The sequence below is a fragment of the Ochotona curzoniae genome, unplaced genomic scaffold (genome assembly GCF_017591425.1).
Source record: "Ochotona curzoniae isolate NIBS_2020 unplaced genomic scaffold, NIBS_Ocur_1.0 scaffold_4506, whole genome shotgun sequence".
NCBI lineage: Eukaryota > Metazoa > Chordata > Mammalia > Lagomorpha > Ochotonidae > Ochotona > Ochotona curzoniae.
This window is the reverse complement of record NW_024467119.1, coordinates 27,954,684-27,977,421: the sequence shown is the minus strand read 5'-3', so window position 1 is coordinate 27,977,421 and position 22,738 is coordinate 27,954,684. Positions and strand designations below refer to the sequence as shown.

Sequence of the window (22,738 nt, the reverse complement as noted above, 5' to 3'; positions counted from 1 at the left end):
TCCAGGCCACAAGCAGGGAGCTGGATGGGAAGTGGAGCCACCGGGATTAGAACCGGCGCCCTTATGGGATCCTGGGGAGTTCAAGGCGAGGACCCTAGCCGCTAGGCCATGAGGCCAGGCCCCTACCCATTCTTTCTTTACCTCCAATGCATCTTGTGACCCAGCCCAATTTACCATTTCATTCATTAATGCGCACACAGCTATATCTGTAAAAATAAATATAGCCTTTTAGCTGGTGCATTTTTACATCTATACCCAGTATATGTTTTCATTTTAGTACCCAAGTTTACCATCTCATGAGACAGTAAGAAATGTCTTATAAATATATAAAATGAGTTACCACTTCTGGGGTTAAAAAAGGCAATAGGGCCTGTGTTTAGAATAAGGTAGGTTACTAATGGCTGTAAGTTACATCAGAATCTCTTGTGATGTAATTTAGATGCTATCGTCTGCGTTAAGAAAAATCAGAAAATTCCTAGGAAGACAACACTTAAAAATTGAGAGCGGTCATCTCTGTGTGGGTGCACTCAGAACTCGTGGGCTGATTGAGAAAGTGGCAAGGACTTAGCCACTAGACTGCTGTGCTGGCCTTAAAAGTAGGCAAATCTTTTTATTTATTATTTTTTAATCTATTATTTTTTTTATTTGGTTTTTCCATTTTTTATTTTTTACAATCTTTACATAGTTAATTAGGGTAAAAAGGTTCAAAGGCTACAGGAAAGTGGGTAAGACTGTTATTTCCATATTGTTTTCTTCATGTATCTGGGGTAAAGGGGGATTTTAAGGGAGAAGCCCCACCCAGTCTCCCACCCACCCCTGGTGCCTGATGTGGGGCATGCTCCAGGGTTCTTGCTCAAGTGGTTCTGATAGTTCAGCAGTTCTGAATTGTTGCCAGTCTCGCCACTCCAAGCACGGTGAGGTCGTTGAAGAATCCACTGATTGACACAGTCCCTCATAGAGTCTCTGTTTGCCCAGTTTTTCACTGCCAACATATAACTGAGGTGGCTGATTGACTTGTTCTGTCTTCTGTCTTTTCATGGTTAGGGTTCTGAGTCTGGCAGTTTGACTGGGGAGATCCCCAAAGAAACGTTGTCAGGTGTTTCTAGACCAGATTCCGGTATGTGCTAGCAAGTACAGTGCCCCCCACAGTGCATGGCCCTGATCAGCTGGTGGTTGCAATTGCTGAGTTGGTTCTGTTTCTAACCCTGACTTCCAAAAGTAGGCAAATCTTATAGTCTGGCAAAATTCATAAATCTAGCTTTATGAAACCACACACACACACATACAATGTTAAGAATATATTAAGTGCTAACTTCATAAACATTTTTTTTTTGTAGGTGGAAAAACTGGTGGATCCGTGGGATTCTGACTCTAACCATGATTTCGATGTTTTTCCTAATCATCTACATGGGATCCTTTATGCTGATGCTTCTTGTAAGTGATGTGATCTTCAATGTATCTTGCTCTCATCTTAACTATATGTGGATTAAGTCATTTGACCTTGTCACAAAATGGAAGATAATGCGAGACTTGTCAACACCACATTTAGTTCTAGTTCATAAAGTGACTGGGCTTATCCCTTCTGCTTGCAAAATGACCTTTTGTTGTGTGATCAGTTTATATATGTGCACACACACGTGCATACACACACACACCCCTGCACACAGACACACACACACAGACCCAGTGTGTCTAATCGTTGCAGGTTTGTCCCACACTGGGCTGAGCATTAGCCAGAAGGAATACACATGTGACTTCAGCATAGGCATCTGCTGGCCAGATCTCCAGCTGCAAGGGACTCAGTGTAACAGCAGAGGTGTACAAGTAACCGTGTGACCTGGGTAGTGCAAGAATAGAGAGGGTCAGTGCTGTGCAGAGCGTGCCAGGAGAGCACAGCCATCCAGTCCGAGGGAGAGATGAGGAAGGGCTTCCGGAAGGTGGTGCCTGTGCAGGGTTTACATTGGCAGCTAATGTTCTGGTTCTGCTTTGTTGTGAATGGCACTGTTCTGAACATACCAGAGCATACACCTGCTCTGTTTCCATCCGCAGGGTGATTTTCTTAGGCTGCATGTTCAAAGTGGAAGTAGCCATCTCGTAGGTTCCCTAGTCTGCCTGTGTCCTTCTGTCCCCTCTCCCAGCCATCCTACACGAGTGTGTCTGCTTTCCTAAGCCTTGCTCATGTCATTCTGTCTTCCTTTCTTTCTGAGATCCCATGTTGGGAGTGGGTGTATGTCCCTTACAGCGCCTCATCCCTACCTAAAAGTGGACTCACAGGACACATGTGGTACATTTGGACATGACTGCACTTCCTCCCGGGGCTGCCACACGTCAGCCACACTGTCCTTGCCTCTCTATCCACCTGCTTCCCTGTGCTGCATAGTGGGCGTTCCTTCTCTGATAGCCGCCTTCTCTCCGGGAACAGAGACCCATTGGTATTTCTGTGAGTCCTCATTAGCTAGTCATCTTAGGACTCTCAGCACATTTGCTGAGTCCGTGAGCCTAACAAGTGTCCACTGTCCTGCGTGTTGACAGTGGGGCGCTTCAGCTGCCCCTGCCTCACCTCTGCAGCATACTCACTTGTTTCGAGGACTTTAAGGCCTTTGAATGCCCTGTTTCCTGTTTTCCTAGAAATCTCTTATGAGTTCTTCTTGCAAGCTCAAGTTCATAATCATATAAATACGTTTGTGCTATCAGAATTTCTTCCCCCACCATATCCAGTGCTCATGGCTGTTCTTCAGCAGATGTGTTCATAGAGATCACATGTATGTGATATTTAAAACTCTCTCTTCCAAACAAATGAATACTTACTTAAAAAAAGAGTGTGACCAGCAACAACCAAGCACAAGCAGAAGCAATGAGAAATGCACGCGGGTGTTTTCTCTGGTTTCAGGTCCTCGGCATCCAGGTGAAATGCTTCCATGAAATCATCACCATCGGGTACAGAGTCTATCATTCGTATGATCTCCCGTGGTTCAGGACACTAAGCTGGTAAGGAAACTGTTTGAGACAGCAAAATTGGATTATCTGCTCAAATTTGTCTTACGGGTCCACTTTATAGAAAAATTTTTGAAAAATGTGATTGAATCTTAGAAAGAAAAAAGGATGTTAACCCTTCCATTTCAACATTTTGACCATGTTTGAGTCTAGATAACTAAATGTAATTTATATTGAGTATATATACCATTCTTACCCTTTGAAAAGCTTCGACAGTGTACTGGATGCATTTTTTCTTTTTTTATAATCATAATTTTAGCAGCAAATTAAATCATTATTCTTTCCTCATTTCCTGTCAGCTGATATGAGACTGCAGAGTAGGGCATGTCAGATTGGCAGAAAAAAAATGACCAAATGCTTTTAGTAGCCAAACTTTTATATATTTCAAATAAACTTCAGCAGAGGGAATGTAGGGTGGCAAGTATAATTATGCTGTTAAACTTGTAAAAATGAAGTACATGAAATATGTTCTCTTTATATGAATCTGAAAAATTCTTTTAAAATTTTCAGTTATAGTTCGTAACTGTGAGCATTAATTTAATATGAACTGTAACTGAGACAGTACAGTAATATAGTTTGTGTTGAACCTGTGTGGCTGTGTGCTTTTTCTATGGTTGGTTGATTAGCATACCAGCCAAGGGTGCAGTGGCTTCTGAAAACAGGTGTATCACCTTTGGGATCTAGAAGAGTGATGAAGTCATTTCTTGATTTTATTGTTCGCTCCTTTTCCCTGGTAGCAGTTTTCTGCGTGAGCATCAGGGGTAGATAAAGCCACTGGGGATGAATGCTGAGCCATGCGGGCTGGGTTCTAAGGGCAGGAAAAGAGCAGCCAGATCCGGACAGGCTCTCGTATGTATAGAAGGCTTCCTAGAAGAGCTGGGAGGGAGGAGTGTCTTCTGGGTTGGTGAAATGACACACAGCCAGTTCCTGCCATGGCCCATGCTCCTACTGGTCAGCCTCCTGCCTTCTAGGCCGCCGCAGTTTTTTAGGGATTAGTGAACCGTACGGAGGAGTCAGCCATGGTTGCCGTCGTTGCAAGGCAGAAGAGCAGTTGTGCCGTTGATGGAGGTGGAAATAACTCGCCTTTTCCTTTTGGAATGGGGTCTGCTTCCACAGGTGGCATGTTTGATTACTGGTGGGGAAACCATCCCAGAGCCATGGCACTGCTCTCCTGGCTCCTGGGCCCTGCGCTCCTGTGGACAAGGCCTTGAGAGACCCTACAGACCATTTCTCAGCCTCTTTCCTGATCTACTTAGACTCCCATCAGCAAAATCTGCAGGCCTTCACCTCTCCCCAGAGAGGGACCACACCAGCACTGGGATGATCTGTGCTATTCCTCTGGTTGTACCATCCCCCCTCCTACATCACAAGAATTGCTGCTCAGCCAGATCCTGCCCTGGGTTCTAGAGAGAGGAGAGAGAGGACAGCACATCCAGGGCAGGGACAAATTGGAACTGCCTCACTCTCCCCTTCTCCTCTTCTAAGGGCAGCAGGCAGTGAGTGTTGGGATTATGGCTGTGAGTGGTTGGAAATTACTTTTCATTGTGTGTGTGTGTATATAGAAAAATCTGTTATGTCTGTGCAGCATTTTTTACATTATTTGTGTCTTCTTAAGATTTTAGGTTAGCTAAAAAGCCTAAGTTATATTTAGTAGATTGTTGATGACTTTTTTTTTTTTGCTGTCATCTATACCATGTTTTATTGTTTAAAATTTTTTTTTTTTACATTTACAATTTTCTTTTTAATATTACTTACAAAACTGAGAAGGATGCTTGCCCATGTGGGCCTCTAATTAGGGCAGGGATATTCAGGTACCCAGGAAGGTGGGTAAGGCAGATGCTTCAAGCTTTTTATTTCTCCTGCACCCACAGGGGAGGAGGCTGCTGGTTTCTGTCAAGCTTGATCAGCACCCAGGGGTGGGAGTTATTTGATGATGCCTTAGAGAGCCCGATGTGGGGAAAAGTATCCTTATGGTGTTACTGGAATGGTTTGGATAATCCCGAGAGTTTGTTGGTTTTCATGCTCCACTACTGAGAAAATCTTTCCAAGGTCTATTGGCCCACAGAGTCTACCTTAGTGCATCCACAGACCCAGGAACACGCTGCATAGCTTGGCCAAGAGAACTGTCCAACCTGTTCTGCTTCCCATCCCTTGCTGGCCTAGATGAGCTGGCTGTTGTGTCCCCAGTGTGTCTGTACATGCTGTCAACTGAGCAGGCATCAGTCGCTCAGGAGACCCAGTCCTGACTTATACACTACCAGATTAGCCCATACATCCTGAGACTTTTCTCTGTGATTAGAGGCTCAGTCCAGCAGTCTAGTTAGGGAGTCTCCCAAGAAACCTTGCCTTGGGTGACCTCAGACCTAACTCTTGTATGCACCAGCCAGTGCAGGGTCAGGTTCAATTTGTTACCTACAGCAGCTAGTACATATACCAGTGGATGCCACCTGCCTGGCCCAGCATCCATTTCTGCTCTTGCTGAGGGTGCAGCAGCCTAGTCCATCCTGGCCCATCCCTAGACCCAGCTCTTATGGGACTCATTGGGTGTGGTGGCCTTGCCTGGCCTGTCCTATATCCATTCTGACTTTTGCAAGTGCCATTGTGTGCTAGAGCCACTTACATCAGGACCTTGCCAGATGCAGCCCACCAATGAGTGCTGCAACTTTGCCCACCCTATTCTTCCCACAGCCCTAGTTCTTGCATTCGCCAGTAGGAGTTGCAGCCAAGCAGGCGAATCCCCAGAGTTCCCTCACCAAGCTAGCTTCCATCCCTGGGTCTTATGTATGCTCATGGGTGCTTTGACCAAGCCTGGCATGACTTGACTGCAGTCTCAACAGTTGCTGGCAGATACTGTAGCCTAGCCCAGCTGGCCATAGCCTACACATTGTCCTGGCTCTTGTGCATGCCACCAGGTTCTGCAGCCTGGCCCAGCGCAGCCTAGCTCCAGATCTGGCCCATACAAATACTGAAGAGTGCTGCAACTCTGCCTGGCCTGGCCCACCCCCAGCCTTTGTGTTCCCCAGTGGGAGCTACAGCCTGGTATGGGAGATCCCCAAGTTCCCTGCCAGGCCTGCTCCTATCCCCAGATCCTGTGTGTGCCAGTGAGTGCCGTATCCTTGCTTGGCATAGTTTGCCTTCAGTCCTGGCCTTTGCATGTGCTGATGGGTGCTGCAGCCTGGCCCAGCCCGGCTGCCTCTCAGCACTAGCTCCTACTGATGTTAGGTTCCTGTGAGGTGAGTTCTGTGGTCCAGCCTAGCTTGGCCTTTTAGCATCTGCCAGCTTTCCATCTTAACTGGCAGGGGCTGCAGATCTGCAGAAGTGAGTCCACAAGTGCCCTACAGAATATAATCCTGGATCTGTTTTCTCCCGCATTTTGGTGGGTGCTGTGGCCCAGCCTGATGGCCCACCCTCTGTCCCAATACTCACAGTTAGGTACTGCGGTCTTGTCCAACTAGGCATGTCTCCCAGCCCTACCTTTTGCTTGCACCAGTGGGCAGTGGGCAATGCTATTTATCCCAGCCTAGGTCTCCCACATGGATAGAGACTTTGGCCTGACCCAAACATGCCCTCTGGTTTTCCCCTCTCTGAGCCACTCTGTTTTTGCTGTCTTGCCTCTCTGAGAGTACAGTGGCCTAGTCCATGGAAGACCCCCAGTAGTCATTTCTCCCCTGTCAAATATGCCCTCAAGTTGCTCCCACTTCAATACATCCCAGATCCCCATCACTGAGTAATCTGCAGCCTGGGATACTGGGGCATGTGGGTGGGTAGGAGGCGTGTCCTGGCCTGGTGTTTCCTGCCTTCCCCATATACTTTTTTAAAAAAAAGAAATTATAAGCAACCATGCTGGCACACTGGTACAGGTAACACAAATTTGACATTAACCACCTCCAGAATTCCTGCCACCTCCCGGCTGCTTCTGTCCCAGCAGTGAAACTCTTGCCTAGCTGCAAGGCAAACTAAGCAGTTGCCTAGAGTTGAAGTGTTGTTGACTGTTAACCTTTGAGACTTAGTTTTAAGCAAGAAAATTGTGTTTTAGCCGAATACATCTTGAATTGATCCTCTTAATTTAATTTTGATTATTGTCTTATCACTAAAATGAATAGAGTATTTCGTTTGAAATTGAAGGACGTTTTCAGTATAAAATGATCATTGTTTTTAAATTATAGGTACTTCCTATTGTGTGTAAACTACTTTTTCTATGGAGAGACTGTTGCAGATTATTTTGCTACGTTTGTCCAAAGAGAAGAACAGCTTCAGTTCCTCATTCGCTACCACAGATTTATATCATTTGCCCTTTATCTGGCAGGTAAGAGAAAATACTCTGGTGGGCTATGTAGCCAACATGTTTTCCATGCACATTTTTACTTATTTAAATTCATGACATCACTTATTTGTTTCATTCTAGTCCAGCCTCTCATTTTGTTTCTTGTAGATGAAGTAATTTCTTCCATCACTTTTTAACAAGAGATTTACAGAGAGAGAGAGAGAGAGGTCTTCCATGTGCTAGTTCATTCTCCAAATGTCTGCTGTGGCCATCGCTGGGCCAATCCAAAGCCAGGAGCTTTGCCTGGGGTATCTCATGAGGGTGGAAGTGCTCAAGCAATTGGGTCTGCCTCCACTGCTTTCCCAGGCTCATTAGCAGGAAGCTGGTGTGGGAGAAGAGCAGCTGGTACTCGAACTGGTGCCCATATGGGGTACTGGCACCTCAGGTGGAGGCTTAATGGGCTATGCCCCATAGCTGACCCTTCATCATGGTCTTAAATAACGGTACTTGATTAATAACCACCCTGTGTATTTGAAATTTTTCTTTATTATGTGTAAGAAGGAATTTCTAAATATATAGTGACTATTATTCCAATGTAGTTTACGAAGAAACTTTTGTGTACATATGCTACTTTATTTGTCTCTAGGCAATAGGGCTTTCATATAGAATCAATCAGGATAGTTACTTTGGCTAATTATGGTTTTGTATGTACAACAGCATTGCTTGTGCTATATTGTGCTGTGTATTTTTATGATTTTCAGATTAAAATTAGATATTTTACTTAAATGAAGAATTAACTGGTTTCTTTTCCATGAAATTTTATAGATCCTAAAAGAAAATCTCTAAGAATTAAATACATATCAGAATATCTTGTCTACAAAAATCTTTTATTTATTTGAAAGAGTTGCAGTAAGAGAAGGAATAGGGAGGTGGGGAGAGAGGGGGGATGAGAGTTCAACCTGCCATCTGCCGGGGTTAAACGGCGGCAGCTACCAGGGCTGGGCAGGACGGAGCCAGGTGAAAGCCGGGAGCGTCATCCATGGCTCTTCCTTGAGTGGTGGGGCTCAAACACGGGAGCCATCTTCAGCTCCCATTTACTGCGTTAGACATGGACTCGAACTAGCACCTGTATGCGGTGAGCACCACAGTCAGTGTCTTTACAAACTGTGCCACAATCCTAGCTCCTGGGATCACTCTTTAAAGGACAGCTTGCTTAGCTGAATATGGCTCCACTGCTGCTTTAGCTGAGTACTCCTTGGGAAATTGATTTGTTTTGACCCTCTAGGGACATTATGAGGCACTATTTCAGTATTACTGATAGTCTTATTTTCTCCTACTTATTTAAAGTAGGAAATGAAGCTTCTGAGGTCTCGTTTTAGCTGTCCCTAGTTATTTTAGATCCTAAGATAGTTTCTCAGTGCATCTTGGAAAGCGTGTCGACCACCCTGGAGCCGTGGTGTACCTGCAGGGATGTTGGGATTTAATAAGGGCCGCTTCAGTTCTGAGACCTGTGGTCCTACATAGGAGGAAGAACATGAAACAGTCTGGAGTGATGCTGACCTTGAGGGATCACGGGGTTGGGTTGGGTTGGTTTGGTTTGATGGGATAGTGACCACGTTTTCTGGGGGATTTTTTTTCTGTTTTCACATTCTTGTTTTTTCTTTTGTTTTCTGCCAGTGTTTCTTAAAGACTTACTGATTTATTTGAAAGGTCGAGTTGAAAGAGGAGAGGTGGTGGAGGTGAGGGAGGGAGAGAAACAGAGCTTACAACCTGCGGGCTCACTCAGCACCTGCCCATAACAGCCAGGAGCTCTGTCCAGGGTCCCATGCCCAGGGACCCCAGAACTTGGAACTTCTTCTCTTGTTTTCCAAGGTGTAGAAACTGCATCAGAATTGGAGCAGTCAGAACACTAACAGATCCAAAAGACTAAGATTGTGAACAGCAACCCTGGGCTCCGCCATTTTCAGATTTAAAAAAAATCTGAGTAAAAAGCTTATTTCTTAATTTATGTTAGACATTATCTACTTGTTGAAACCTTTCTCCCTGCCTTGACCTGACTCAGGTTTTTATGGTCATTGTTTATTGAATAGGTCCCTAAGACATCATTTCCTAGGAGCCGAGCCTTATCTGTGATCACGTTGCCCTTCTTGGGAGCTGGTTGGGAGGTTCTAGCAGGGGAGCACAGCTACTCATATTCCCTTGACCAAAGACTAGTCCTCCTCTAGTGGGGAAGGTCGTCCTCTTCCACTCTGCGCGCGGCTTCGGGAGGGACACACATGGAGCGCCGAGGGAGGAAGGAGACTTCCCTTGCCAGCCAGATCAGTCGAATCAACCCTGCTGAGCACTGGGGTGACAGCTGTCGCATCAGGTCACCCCTCACCTTCCCCATTACCATTCTTTTCCAGCTGTTCATTTTCCCCCAACCTAGCTACTGCCTCACCTTCTCTTTTCTGTGTAAGTTTTGGTATGAAGATCCCTCATTTTTCCCTCTGTCCTATGTCTGTCTTTGGTAGTTTCCACAATGTCTACCCATCATCAGTTCCCTTCAGTTTCCCATTAGTTTCATCCTGGAAACTAGGCTTGCTGGATCTGTGTCCGTGGCTGCTTGGGTCTGGGCTCCTGTTTCTTCCATCTTGCACCTTCCAGTTCCTTGGTTAATACGTTAGCTTTGCGGAAGCATGACCTCCGGGATTTGTCTATGAAATGAAGCATGGTAGACAAATGCCTTATTTAGATTCATGCCCTTTTGGAAATACCTGTGGTGTGATCTCACAGGCGGTTGCTGTGGTGAATGCTTCCCCGTGATGGGCTTGCACACAGCACTCCAGGAACCCAAGCCTCGCACTCGGCTCCCTCTGAGTCTTCTCCTTAGTTTTTCTGGAAAAGGCCTTGAATGGTTTCTTGGTCCTGCTAAAAGTTACCCCTTTGTCAGATTTCTTGATAGGGTCCTTCTCGTTGTTGACATTTCTCCAGTTCTCATTGTTATTGAGTTTTTCTTTTTACCTTAATTTCTTTTCATGTTATTCTTGTGGAATATCGTGATGCAGGAGGAATAAGTACCTTGATAAAGGCAAAGCCTCACCCAGGCTTTTATTTTTCTCCTGGCTTCAAAGCATTTATTGCTTTCTGTCTCAGCCCTGTGGTACGACTGGGCTTACCTGGGCATTTCCAGCTTATGGCTTTTCTTAGGATAGTGATAGGATAAAGGCTGGCTCAGTAGTCACTTAAATCATCTAAGTAGGCTGCTCAAATGGCTCTTGTGGCTGCAGGCATGCTCGTTGTTGACCTGAGAGCACCTACCTGTGGGCTCTTAGTGTGGCTTTAACATCTTAGTTTGTAGTGACTGGATTCCAAGCAGAACTATTTGCTCACAGAATTCTAAACTTTTTGAAAAAAGATTATTTATTTTCATTGCAAAGACAGATTTGCAGAGGGCAGAAATGGAGAGAAATCTTTTGGTTTTGGAATCTACTGGTTCACTCCCCAAATAGCCATAGTGGTTGGAGCTGAGCCAGTTCACAGCCAGCAGCCAGGAGCTCCCTCCAGGTCTCCCACATGGGTTCAGGATTCCAAGCCTTTCGGCCATCTTCCAGTGCTTTTTCAGGCCACAGACAGGGAGCTGGATGGGACCTGGAGCATCTGGTACGTGAACCAGCATCCATATGGGATGCTGGCACTCAAAGGTGCAGGATTAGCTAATCAAACCATCATGCTATCCCTTAAACATCTTTTCTTTATTTGTTTAAGATTTATTATTTATTTTAAAGAGTTATCGTGAGAGAAGGAAAAGAGACAGAAAGACAGCTTCCATGTACTTGTTCACTCCCCAAGTGGTTGCAACAGCCAGGACTGGTTCAGGCTGAAACTTGGAGCCAAGAGCTTCCAGATCTCGTGCATGGGTTCAGGGACTTGAACCATTCTTCTCCGGCTTTCCACTGTTATCAGGGAACTGGACAGTAGCGAAGCAGCTCAGGTTCATATCAGCACCCATGTGAGATGGGTGGTATGGTAGGCAAAGGCTAAACTTGCTCAGTTACAACTAAACTTTTAAAAAATGGAAACATAATGTATACCCATAGTAAGAGTAGTATTCAATGACATCTTTTTCCAACCTGAGTGCCTTCCTTGCTGTCTCCAGTGACTTAGTCCTTTATTGCGGCAATGTTCTGAACGTTCAAGTTTATAATCCCTTCTGTGGTTTTGGTAGTACTGTGGGTGTCGAATGTCCTGCAGAGGTCTGTGTGCAAAGTACTTGACTCCCAGAGAATTAAGGTAACGCTGCTAAAAAGGTGGCGACTTAGTCTAGTTACAGAGTGTGAAAGCGGGGTCTTGGGGAACTGAATAGATTGGGTTGGGTCATTATAATGACTGAAGAAGACTGGTGGCTTTATAGAGTCCGTGTGGGGATAGATATAGTCCGTGGGGCACCGCCTTGGGAGCCCCCCAGCAGGAATGTGTTTCCTGGAGACCACCCAGGCTTAGACTGTGGTCCTCAGTAAGCTTTAACCTACCAAATTTGGCTGCCTCAGGCACTTTGTTCAAAATGTGCAAAGCTGACTAAAACACCCTTCCTTCCTCTTTGATTTTCAAAGATATAAATAGTAACAATTCTATACTCATTTTCACCACTTAATACGACTTATAGGTGATAGTTTTATATCGACACACCTAAATCTTGCTCATTTTATCTTCAGTTACTTACGTGTTTCTCCATAGCGATCTGTGACGGCTAGCAGGACATCCCACCAGGCGATTGCTGTTTCCACGTGACTGGCTGTGCCTTGCACTTGTGAACACTCTACTGCGGAGGAACAGATACAATTTATTTTGTTTGCTGTCTCTTTTATATGCATTTCCCCCATGAGAGCATCAACCCTGTTACAGTAACTGTGGGTTTCATACATTAAACTTTTTGACTGTACTTTTATAAATTGTGCATCCATACTTGTTTTTCTTGACAATACACTGACGTTTCTTAGCACTTGCTGCCGCCGGCTTGTGCAGTTACAAGAGCTCGTTGAAGGTTCTCAGAGTCATTCTTTTCACAAGCCTTTGGATGCTTTCCAATTGTTAAGTACAGAGGGTGGAGGAGGTGAGATATAAAGGGAAGGAAACTGATGGTATACCTTCCGGTGTCTGGAAGCTGCTGAAACGTGGGCGCCACCCCCCCATTCATTACTGGTACCTGAACAAAGTCAGGGAGGAAAGGCCCTGTTTCGCTAAGGGGCAGGGAGGCCACAGGAAGAGAAGAGCCGACAGATGTTAGGACAAGCAGAGAGCAAGCATAGGCTTGCCAGGTGGATCATGGCGAAGGGTGCGGCCAGCTGTGCAAGGCCTGGAGGGAGAGGAGGATGGCAGGACCTGGGCTCTGGACGGCACTGAAGGTGGGAAGGCGGGCAGGAGCCACAGCTGAAGAAGCTTTGTCATGGGCAACGTTGGCTTTTTATCTCTGGGAACGCATGCGCTCACCATGTCTGTAGCTAATGGAAATGTGGGTTGGGAGACTTCAACAAGGGGACTGGATAGGGAAACAGTGTTGGAATTCAAATGAAGTACAGTAAATACCTGAGCCCTTAAGGAGATTTGTAACAAATCCTGAGTGAGTCACTAATTAAAAAGTAGAGAGATAAGGAGGGCTGATCCTCAGATTGAGATCCCAGCCCCTGTTCAGTGACATGCTATAAAAAGTCATTTTTTTTTCTTGCTAAAGTTTTATTTTATTTTATTTATTTATTTTTTTATTGTTGTTAACATTGTATTATGTGATACAGTTTTATAGGTACTGGGGATTCCCCCCACCCCTCCCGTACCCCTCCCCCCATGTATCCCAAATTACTGCCTTTTAATGTACCTTTAATTGTATGTTCACATAGTTTCCAGCACGGCAACAATTTTCAAAGCTACGTATTCTCAAGCTAGGATATTGACCATTGTTACTGTCCTACGAATACATGTTTAAAATGCATCCGTGAGGACAGCATGGAGCTACTGGATTAAGTGATGAAACTGCAGCACGAACTCTCAGGGAGTCCTGCATTTGTTACCGCTCTAAGTGTGACTGTCCTGTTGGACCAGAAGCACCTGTTGTGTGTTCCTCTGCTTCAATTCTCAGCACGTAGCACAAGCTCTGGCTTTTAGGTTGTCAGGACACACTTGCTGGTTGCATGATCAGGAAGGTGAGGATGAGAATATTTGTACATGGGCTTCTGTTCTCTTAGCCTCGCTCTTCCATTGGCTAGTGTTGAGGCCTTCGTACCTGAGGCTCTTGATGTGGGTAGGCAACTTTCATTCAGTCTAGCCAATGGAGCTGGGCTTTAGGACAGCTCAAAGTATGCTGTAGAAATGTTTGGAAATCTTTCTGGTAAATAATATTCCAAGGGCTTTGCTAAAATTCCAGTCATACTGTAGCGGTGAAATGACTTTAGCAAGTGTAGGTCTTAGCAGATTTTAGTTAGCCTCAACTATTTCATTAATGTTGAGTGTTACTGAAATTAAATGTAAGTATTTTCTTCATAGCCCATGAAATTAAATGACTTCTTTAATATCACACACAATGACTCACTGACTGGGAGTTGGAAGTCATTTAAACATTTAGATAATTTTGTTATAGGATGAATTTGATTGACAGCAAAGAAAAAATCAGACTGAAAATGACTTGGTAAGCAGTCTCTCAGGTCCAGGAGTACAAAGGGGTTCGTCATCCGCTATACAAATTCATGTTCAGCTGCGGTCTGCATAAGGTATCTCTTTCTCCAATAAGAACCATATGCTTATTGTATTTAGTAGTTTTTTTTAGTTGCACTTAAAAATAGCTATTTTGATTTCTTTAAAGTCTGTGAGGAGATGGTGTGACTTTATAATGCCTTCAAGAGACCTGAGAGACATAAATATTAAATTGTAACTGAGGTTAGTGCATGATTAAGATTTTCCCTGAGATTCCTTGCTTTTTTTATTATTATTATTTATTTAAAACATAGGGTGAACAGCACACACACACACACACACACACACACGCTGGGGGTGGAGGGGCATGGAGAATGAGAGATCTGTTGTTCATGTGCTGTTTCCCTCCCCAGCTGGCAGTAGCTCCCTGACCTGGGTCAGCTGAAATCAGGCGTCTAGTCTGAGTCTCCCATGTGAGTGTCAAGAACTCAAGTACTTGAGTTATCACTCATTGCTTCCGTAAGCTGGATCAGAAGTGGAAGAACCAGTGCGCCAATGTCAATTGTAGAAATCCCGAGGGCTGGTTTTACCTGCCTTGTCACACCACCAGCCCCTCCATCAGTTCTTTTTAGGGAATGTTTATGCAGTTCTTAGAAAAGCATCACAAATAACTCATCAGAGTCCTGTATTCCCTTAACTACTGGTGTTTCTCTAAAGATCCTTTTTTTTTTTTTTCTTTTGAAAGGCAGGGTTAGAGGGAGGAGAGAGAGGTTGTCTATCAGCTGATCCACTCTCCAGATGGCTGCAGCAGTCAAGGCTTGGCCAGGCCAAAGCCATGATCCAGGAAGTTTTTCCAGGTATCCTGTGTGAGTGTATGGATTCAAGTACTTGGGCCATCCTCTGCTGCTTTCCCAGGCCATTAGCTGGATCGGAAGTGCAACATGTGGAACTTGTGCTGGTTTTCCTGTGGGATACCAGCATCGCAGGTGGTGACTGTACCTTCTTCTTTTGTTTTAAATTCTTTTTATTATTATCATTTTATGACACAGTTTCATAGGCCCTGGGATTTCCCTTATTCTCTCCCAAAAACCCTCCCCCTCACTGAGTTCTCCTATATCGTTACTATCGTATAGTTCTTCATACACAGTCATATGTCCATCATTGCAGGCAGGGACAATGGAATGGAGTCCAGTATCCTATTGTCAGGGAACAGTAAACAGTTTCATTGGGAGTCCATCTTTGTCTGGAAGTAGAAATGCATACTGCATTGTATCTTCACATCTGGATATGATAGTCTCTATTATGCAGTTACTATACATCCCCTCAAATGAAAAGCAACAATACAAAATCAACAACAGGAAAAAAAAGAGAAATTTACAATTCCTTGAGGTTAAATAACATGCTGCTAGATATGATAATCTCCATTACACAGTTACTATACATCCCCTTAAGTGAAAGCCACAAAACAAAATCAACAACAGGAAGAAAAAAAAAAAAAACAACAGCACCATGAAGTTAAATAACATACTACTGAATGACTAACATGTCACTGAAGAAATGGAAAAGAAAATCAAGAACCTTCTTGAAGAAAATGATGCTACTGTATGATCTATGAATCCATGAAGAATTCAATCAGAATAAAGTGTTTTGAAGAGATGAAACTAATAAAAAAATCAAAATCTATGAGATATGGTTTCTGCTGATCTTTGTAGGTAAAATGTGTCTCCTCTAGGAAGCAAATAGTTGAGTTTTGTTTTTTAATCCAGTCTACTAATCTGTGATGTTTGATTGATGAGTTTCAGCCATTTACATTTCTGGGTTAATATGAATGAATGGGTGGTAATTTGGTCTTGTCATTTTAGCAATAGGTTGTTCATTGATTTAGTCTTCTGTTATTTTACTTGGATGTTCTTTGCATTTGCCTTTGGTTTCGTTGGGTGCTATTCCTCTTCTCTGCTAAGAGAACATCTCTAAGTATCATTTGTAGGGCAGGTTTGGAAAAGGCATATTCTTTCAGCTTTTTTTACTGTGGAAGAATTTTATTTCATTATCAAAGACAAAGGAAAGTTTTGCTGCATACTTTATCCTGGGGTGACAATTTTTTTTTGTTAGAATCTGGAATATGTCACTCCATTCTCTTCTTGCCTGTAGAGTTTCCTGCGAGAGGTCTCCTCTGAGTTTAATTGGCATTCCTTTATGTGTCAATTGATTGTTTTCATGTGCACATTTAAGGATCTTTTCCTTATGTTCACTTGAAGAGAGCTTGATGATCATGTGTTGTGGTGAAGATTGCTTTTGGTCAACCCTGTTAGGAGTTCTGTGCCCCTCCTGGATCTTGTTTCCCAATTCTTTCTCTAGTTTACAGAAATTTTCCCTTATTATTTTATTGAATACAGCTTTAATCCAGCCCCTCTTTCTGCACCTTCAGGGATTTTCACAACTCTTATATTTGGCCTTTTAGTAGTGTCTTTCAATTCTTGAATACTTTTTTTGGCCTGATCCAGCTCTGTTTCCAGCTTTTTGATTATTCCCCCTGGTGCCAAGAAATTTCTTCTAATTTGGGGATTCTTTCTTCTGCCTCCTTTACTCTATTTTGAAGACTCTCCACTGTACTTTTAATTTGTTCTACTGTGTTCTTCATTTGTGATATATCATTTCCACTGTGACGTATTCCTTGAATTCCTTGAATACCTGCTTTACTTGCTTCTCGTTGTTGATAAGAAGCTTTATAACAAGTGTTTTGAATTCTGTATCGCTCATTTTCTCGATGTCTTTCTCAGTTAACTCTGAGGTTAGCAAAGGCTTTTGCTGCTTTGCAGCGGAGTCATCAGTAATATTTGTTGTGCCTCTGACTCTTCTTTTGCTCTGGGTCATTGTACTTCTGGTTAGCAGATTCTTCTCCCTGGGGCAGATTTCTAAGCTGTGTCACCCACAGATCAACAATGCTATTTTGCTTATTGCAGTTGGTACATAGCTCGTTGCTTTCAGCCAATTGTGCCATTCCTTCCAGTAAGTTCCAGGTCTGGGTTCTTATGTTAGGTTTCCACCGTGGTCTCTGTAACCCTAGCTCCTGGCTCACCAGTCTCCACCTCCTGTGATACCATGCTGAAGCTGCTGTTGTCTGTACAAACTTTCTCCCACTTGCGGTTGGAGCAGGTCCCAGGATTTGGGAGATACCAGAAGTCCTGTCCAGCTAGGTTGTTGTTGGTGGTGCTCTTGCTGGAACCTGTTGTGTCATTAGGTCTGAGGGCCACATGGATTTATTTTTACCTGAACCATGCCATGGTTGGTATTATTTTCCATGTGGGACCAGTGAGTGTTCTCCAAGCTCAGCACATGTGCAGCTCACTATTGTCCCTGCAGTCTTAAAGTTTTTCCACATTGTACAAAATGGCCCCTGATGTGCCACTAATAGAGTTCTTGATCTGCTGACTGTCAGGTCTGAGGGCTACTCGGACTTATCTTGCATGGAACCTGTAGGATGCTATGTTGTTGCAGTTCACTGAGCCAGGATTGAGTTCACTCCCAGCTCAGTACATGTGCAGTAGTGTCCGTAGCCCTTGTCTCCTTAAACAAAATGGCGCCCCATACAGATGTAGGGGGTGGACTGGTTTGTGAAATCCATCCTGTTCCCGCACAGCTCATCTGGGATCTGCTGCTCTGTCTCTGTTCCTAGTCAAATCAAACAAACCAGCAGGACCAGCAGTTCTTGTCTGGGTTCACCTGTTGAGCTCCTGGTGAAAGTCCCTTCCCATCTTGTTGCTGGTGAAGTTCCGGCTGCTGGTGCAGTTCAGGTGCTCACTGAACGCCTCTGGTGTATGTTACTGCAACCCACAATGTTGTGTCCACTGCTTTCCTATGTCTGTCAGTCTCCAGGTGCCCCTCTGCTGTTGTTCTGTCCTTTCCTATTTCCTGGAATGTGCCCTCTCTGCTTCACACTGGCTAGTATTTCTCCATCTGCTTAAACATGTCTTTACCCTCTCTGCCATGTTGATTCACCTTGCCGCTTTACCTTCTAATGGCAGTCCTTCCTCTATCCCTTACCCTCACTATTCGTATTATTAAAAAACTTTAAAATTGTCTCTAATATAGGGTTGGTTTGTGATGATTTCTATAATGCGTATTCACTTAAAACTTGTTTTGAAAAATCACTTATAGTTTAACATCCAAAAATGAGACAGATAATAAAGTGTGTATTTAGTATAGTGTTGGAAATTATTTTGAGTTTTGATTGTTTAGGCAAAATTATACTTAAAAAATAAGAGCCCCTATGTCCCCTTACAAAAACAGCCAAGTAAAGAGTACAGATGAGTCGGTTTGAGCTTGTGTTTCCCCTTGTGCCCTCTGTAGCATCTGTGTTTTGGGTTAAGGACTACAATGTTTACTCGGTTGGTTAACAACCAACAATACATTTATAAAACAACTTTTTGTTGTATTTTCTGTTTTCTATAACACCATGAGCTGTCGAATGGCAGTGAATGTATTCATTTTTGTGGTTGATATCTGTCATCTCATAAGTAATGGACTTATTTTGTTTGTCCATTTTTCTGAAATTCCCCAATCCCATCTTCTGTACTTTTCAGTGTCTTTTTTTCCCTTTATCTCTCCTGACCTCCTTAGTGTTTTCCTTGTCTTGGCCCTCCGTTACCTCCTGGGGAACTGCTTGGGAAGTGGGCTGTGCACAGCCCTCCGTTACCTCCTGGGGAACTGCTTGGGAAGTGGGCTGTGCACGGCCCTCCGTTACCTCCTGGGGAACTGCTTGGGAAGTGGGCTGTGCACAGCCCTCCGTTACTTCCTGGGGAACTGCTTGGGAAGTGGGCTGTGCACGTCCTTGTGCAGACAACACCAGGCTCGCACAGCACTGAGTGGATGAATGGCCGTCAGATAGTTCAGTTCAGCATCGTCAGACAAGCACTGCGTTCAAGCTAGCTTTTTTGATGAACCAGTTTCGCAAAGGAGCTTTGAAATTTAAAAACTAGTGAAAATGCAACTGAAAGACAAGGTTATTCTATTGTAAAAGCATTTTGAATTCTAAGCTTTTTAAAATATATATAATAACATCTTTTCCTTGAACTTTTTGAACTCTCTATGTTATTATAATCCTAACAAAATCTTATGATTTCAATTAGAAATGTAGTCATATACATAGTCTTTGCTACTTAGGGAAAAAGTCAAACTGTGGATGAAATAGATAATTGGTCCATATGTTAATTGTAACTATATAGATAGATACACACATACATACTTGTATACTTATGTGTACATGTGTTAGCATAAAATATTCATGTGGGCACATGGTACTGAATAAAAAATTAAGCCCATAAGTTTTTTTACAGAGTGTTCTTTATTATTTGGCATTGTAGCCATCCCTGTCCCCCAGAGCTGAAGTCTTGCGGTTGTGCTGGGCTGGTCAGGAAGGGCTCTGTTTGGACAGAAGAGCTGTGTCAGTAGCATCTGCCTCATCTCTGCCATGCCCTTGCCCTGCCAGCTTGTGCACCAACTCCAGTCTGACTTCATTTTTAAACTTTTGGCATGAAGCAACATGAAAATTACATTGTTTCTTGGGCTGTGAAATGAGTCTTGATCTCCTGTAGAGGAAATACTTGGATGCAATACTTTTTTTTATTACATTTGATTTTATGACAGTTTCATAGGCTCTGGGATTCCCCTACCCCCTCCCCATACTCTCCCCCCATGTTGGATTCCTCTACTTTATTGCAGTATTACAGTTCAAATCCAGTCATAATTCTTTCATTGCAAGCATGTACTTTGCATAGTGTCCAGCATCTTATTGTCCAGATAAATTCAGCAGTTTCTTGGGGAGACCAACTCTGTTGTGAAGGCAGAGCTGGCAGAATATTGTCCTGACCCATTAAAAGCCACAACATAACATCAACAACAGTTTATCACTTTATGGAGTTAATTGGCATGGTATTGAGTGACTGATATGTTAGAAAATGCAAGTTCTTAACCACATCCTGTGATTACTTCATTGACATTTCAATTTTAGTATATATACAACTGGCTGCTATACACCTTAAAATGGCTATAAGGTACTATTTGGCTGTCTCGTGTCTATTTTCATTTTTGTATTTAGTAGTTTGTAGTGTTGAAGCATAATTTTTACTGAACTTGGTGGATTTTGGGATAGTCCAAACTGGCTTATATCTCTAACAAGGCATTTGTCAACAGTTGAGGTGTAGAACAGTTTTAGGAGGGGTGTGCAGAGAAATCTTCAATACCTTAGTGAGGAGTAACTTATCTTTGTGTCCTACCTAGTGAGGTATAAGTGAATCCACACTGACCATTTCCTGTCTGGTTCTAAGCTTTCCTTGTTGTTCTCTGTCTATCTAATCTTTTTTTTGGGGGGGGGGGCCTCTGGAGCAACCCTGATGGTCATTGCAGAGGATGGGTATCCAAAGTTGGAACTAAGTAAGGACCAGAAAAAGTTCCTCTCCCGATTCCTGAAGGGAGTTTACTGTTCTTCTGTTTCTGTGGGCTGTTCAGGGTTTCTAGCTGTTGTTCCAATGACCTTGGATCCTGCAAGGAAGGGTTTGGGCTTCTTCCATCCCATGTGGGAGATCCAAGCGGGAGTGGATGACCTCAGAGTTATTAGTCTCCGAAGGCACTCCGATTCCCCGTGGTCTCCTTGGCAGTTGGGATGTAGTCCTTGGTGCCCGTACTGATGGTCCTTGGTGAGGATATGGGAGTCTCCAGGGTTGGGATATAAGCCCTCTCCTGTCCACCTGCTCCACTCTGTGGTCCCCACCTCCGCTCTGGGATGCAATAATTTTTAATGGATTTTTTATACACCCAATGGTTGCAGTTTTGTGAATTCCAAGTTTATGTGCCTCCTCCGAACCCACACCCCAGATCTTTCTCTTAAGAAGATGGCACATTGGCTTTAATTATGCCTCCACCTAGAAAATGTTTTCCCTGATGCTTTTGTAGTCTAATTATCAGGTCACTGGGGAGGTTACAGATACAAATTTGGGGTCAGTATGTATTCTCTGTTTTGGTCATTCTCCTTTATGTGTTGACATTTGGAATCAGTCATTCATCAGAGAATAGCCAAAGACACCTGCGGTTTGATTCTGCTCTGGTGAGAGTAAGGGTACCCTTACCTACCGTGGTGGGTAGAATACCTTGGTGAGAATAATCCAAGGATCTGAAGATTGGGCTTTATTTCATATAGATGAGATCAAGTCACAGTTCAGCTTCATTCTTGAACTCAGTCTTTGAAAGTGTTGTGGAATGGAATAGATACATGACTGCTGTTCACCAGGAATTAAACTTGATTTATGCATATATAATAATACATCTGTTTATTAAAAACCCCTAACTTGAGAGATTTGCCGATATGATAGGCAAAAAATACTTCATATTGCCTCCCATTATGTTTGTGTATTAGCTTAAGATTTCACATATTAAGAATTCCATTACAATGTATAGTACTTTTTCATTACAGTGTATAGAATGTAAATGAATGCCCACTATATCAATCTTGAAATTATTACAATATTATGTTTTGTGATGACTTATGAGTCAGAAACTTGAAATTACTCAACTTTATCTGATGCATGTTGATGGAATATGTGATTCTTGAAGACCATTAAGATATGGGCATTGCTTTCTGCCCTTATGATCTTTAGTAAATTAATACGAACCTTTTATGTTTTCCTTCGTCTGTAAAATTGGGATAATAATAGGTACCTGTATTACAGGAATGCTGGAAGGATTAGAATTGAGTCCTGTGTGTAACTGCTGATGCAAGAACCTGAAATTTAATAAGTTCAATATATTAGCTGCTGAAAGAATTCATTTTATAGTATGTATCTGTTTCTATGCTATATGGAGATATCCTATATGTAGAATTGTTAGAACGATACAGCAGTTTCATTCAACTCAGATTTCTCGATCTGTTTTCCTTGAGTTAAGGCAGGAGAGGCTTGTTGATTGTGTGCTGTGGGGAGTATTTTGGGCACCTTATGGCAATTATAAGGTTGTTCCCATCAAGAAATGTACTTGAAACGCTAACCCTAAGATAGAGAGATGGTATGATTGCGGCTAAACTATGCCTAGATGTGATGAAAGAAGCTGGTGTGTTTGGGCGTAGGGAGTCTTACACTTGGTACAATATTGCACAACAAGCACACGTCTTTTGCTCTTGAACAGGTTTCTGCATGTTTGTGCTGAGCCTGGTGAAGAAGCATTATCGACTGCAGTTTTACATGGTGCGTATGAACCATTCTGTAGTCACCACATGTGGTACAAATTTTCTCTTCCTCTTCTGTTGTTCTTCCTGTAATGAGTAGATACTGATTGGCTAGTCGATGTCTTGCCTGACTGCGGGAAGTATTTCAGTTTTGTGTGAACATTATATGCAAGATGCTAAACTTGAATAGTTTTCGAGGATTTAAAAAGGTTTAACTGTTGCAAAAGTTTCCGTAAAAGTTATTACTGAAAATTTCCTAAGGATGTAAAGTTAAGTAAGTGTGTGGATTCCCAAAATTCATACCCACATAAAGAGTGTTTCCAGTCTCCTGGAAGCGTCTGCCGTATTGTTCTATGGAGACAAACTTTGTTTACCTGCTTTCAGTGTAAGCCTGAGGGAGCGGAGCATGTGGGTTTTTTTGGGTACTTATGATTAGTTATGGGATTACATCATTTTTGGGGTATATTTTGTTCAGTGTATCAACATCTGTGTTTTATGAAACTTACCACTTTACATGGTGAACTTACTTTCGTACAATGTAGCTGATTAGAAGACTAACATGCAATATAGTGTGAGTATGTAGACCTGTGGCTTTGTGTATT

The 22,738-nt window shown here is 43.2% G+C and overlaps 1 protein-coding gene across 1 annotated transcript in view; it reads left to right on the top strand.

Annotated features, from left to right (window-relative positions):
- Positions 1–22,738, top strand: part of CDS1 (CDP-diacylglycerol synthase 1) — a 66,396-nt gene that overhangs the window by 25,196 nt on the left and 18,462 nt on the right. Inside the window, exons 3-6 of the mRNA XM_040967172.1 lie at positions 1,338–1,434; positions 2,891–2,988; positions 7,161–7,300; positions 22,097–22,155. Coding sequence (XP_040823106.1) covers positions 1,338–1,434; positions 2,891–2,988; positions 7,161–7,300; positions 22,097–22,155 — 394 coding nt within the window. The remainder of the gene's footprint in view (positions 1–1,337; positions 1,435–2,890; positions 2,989–7,160; positions 7,301–22,096; positions 22,156–22,738) is intronic.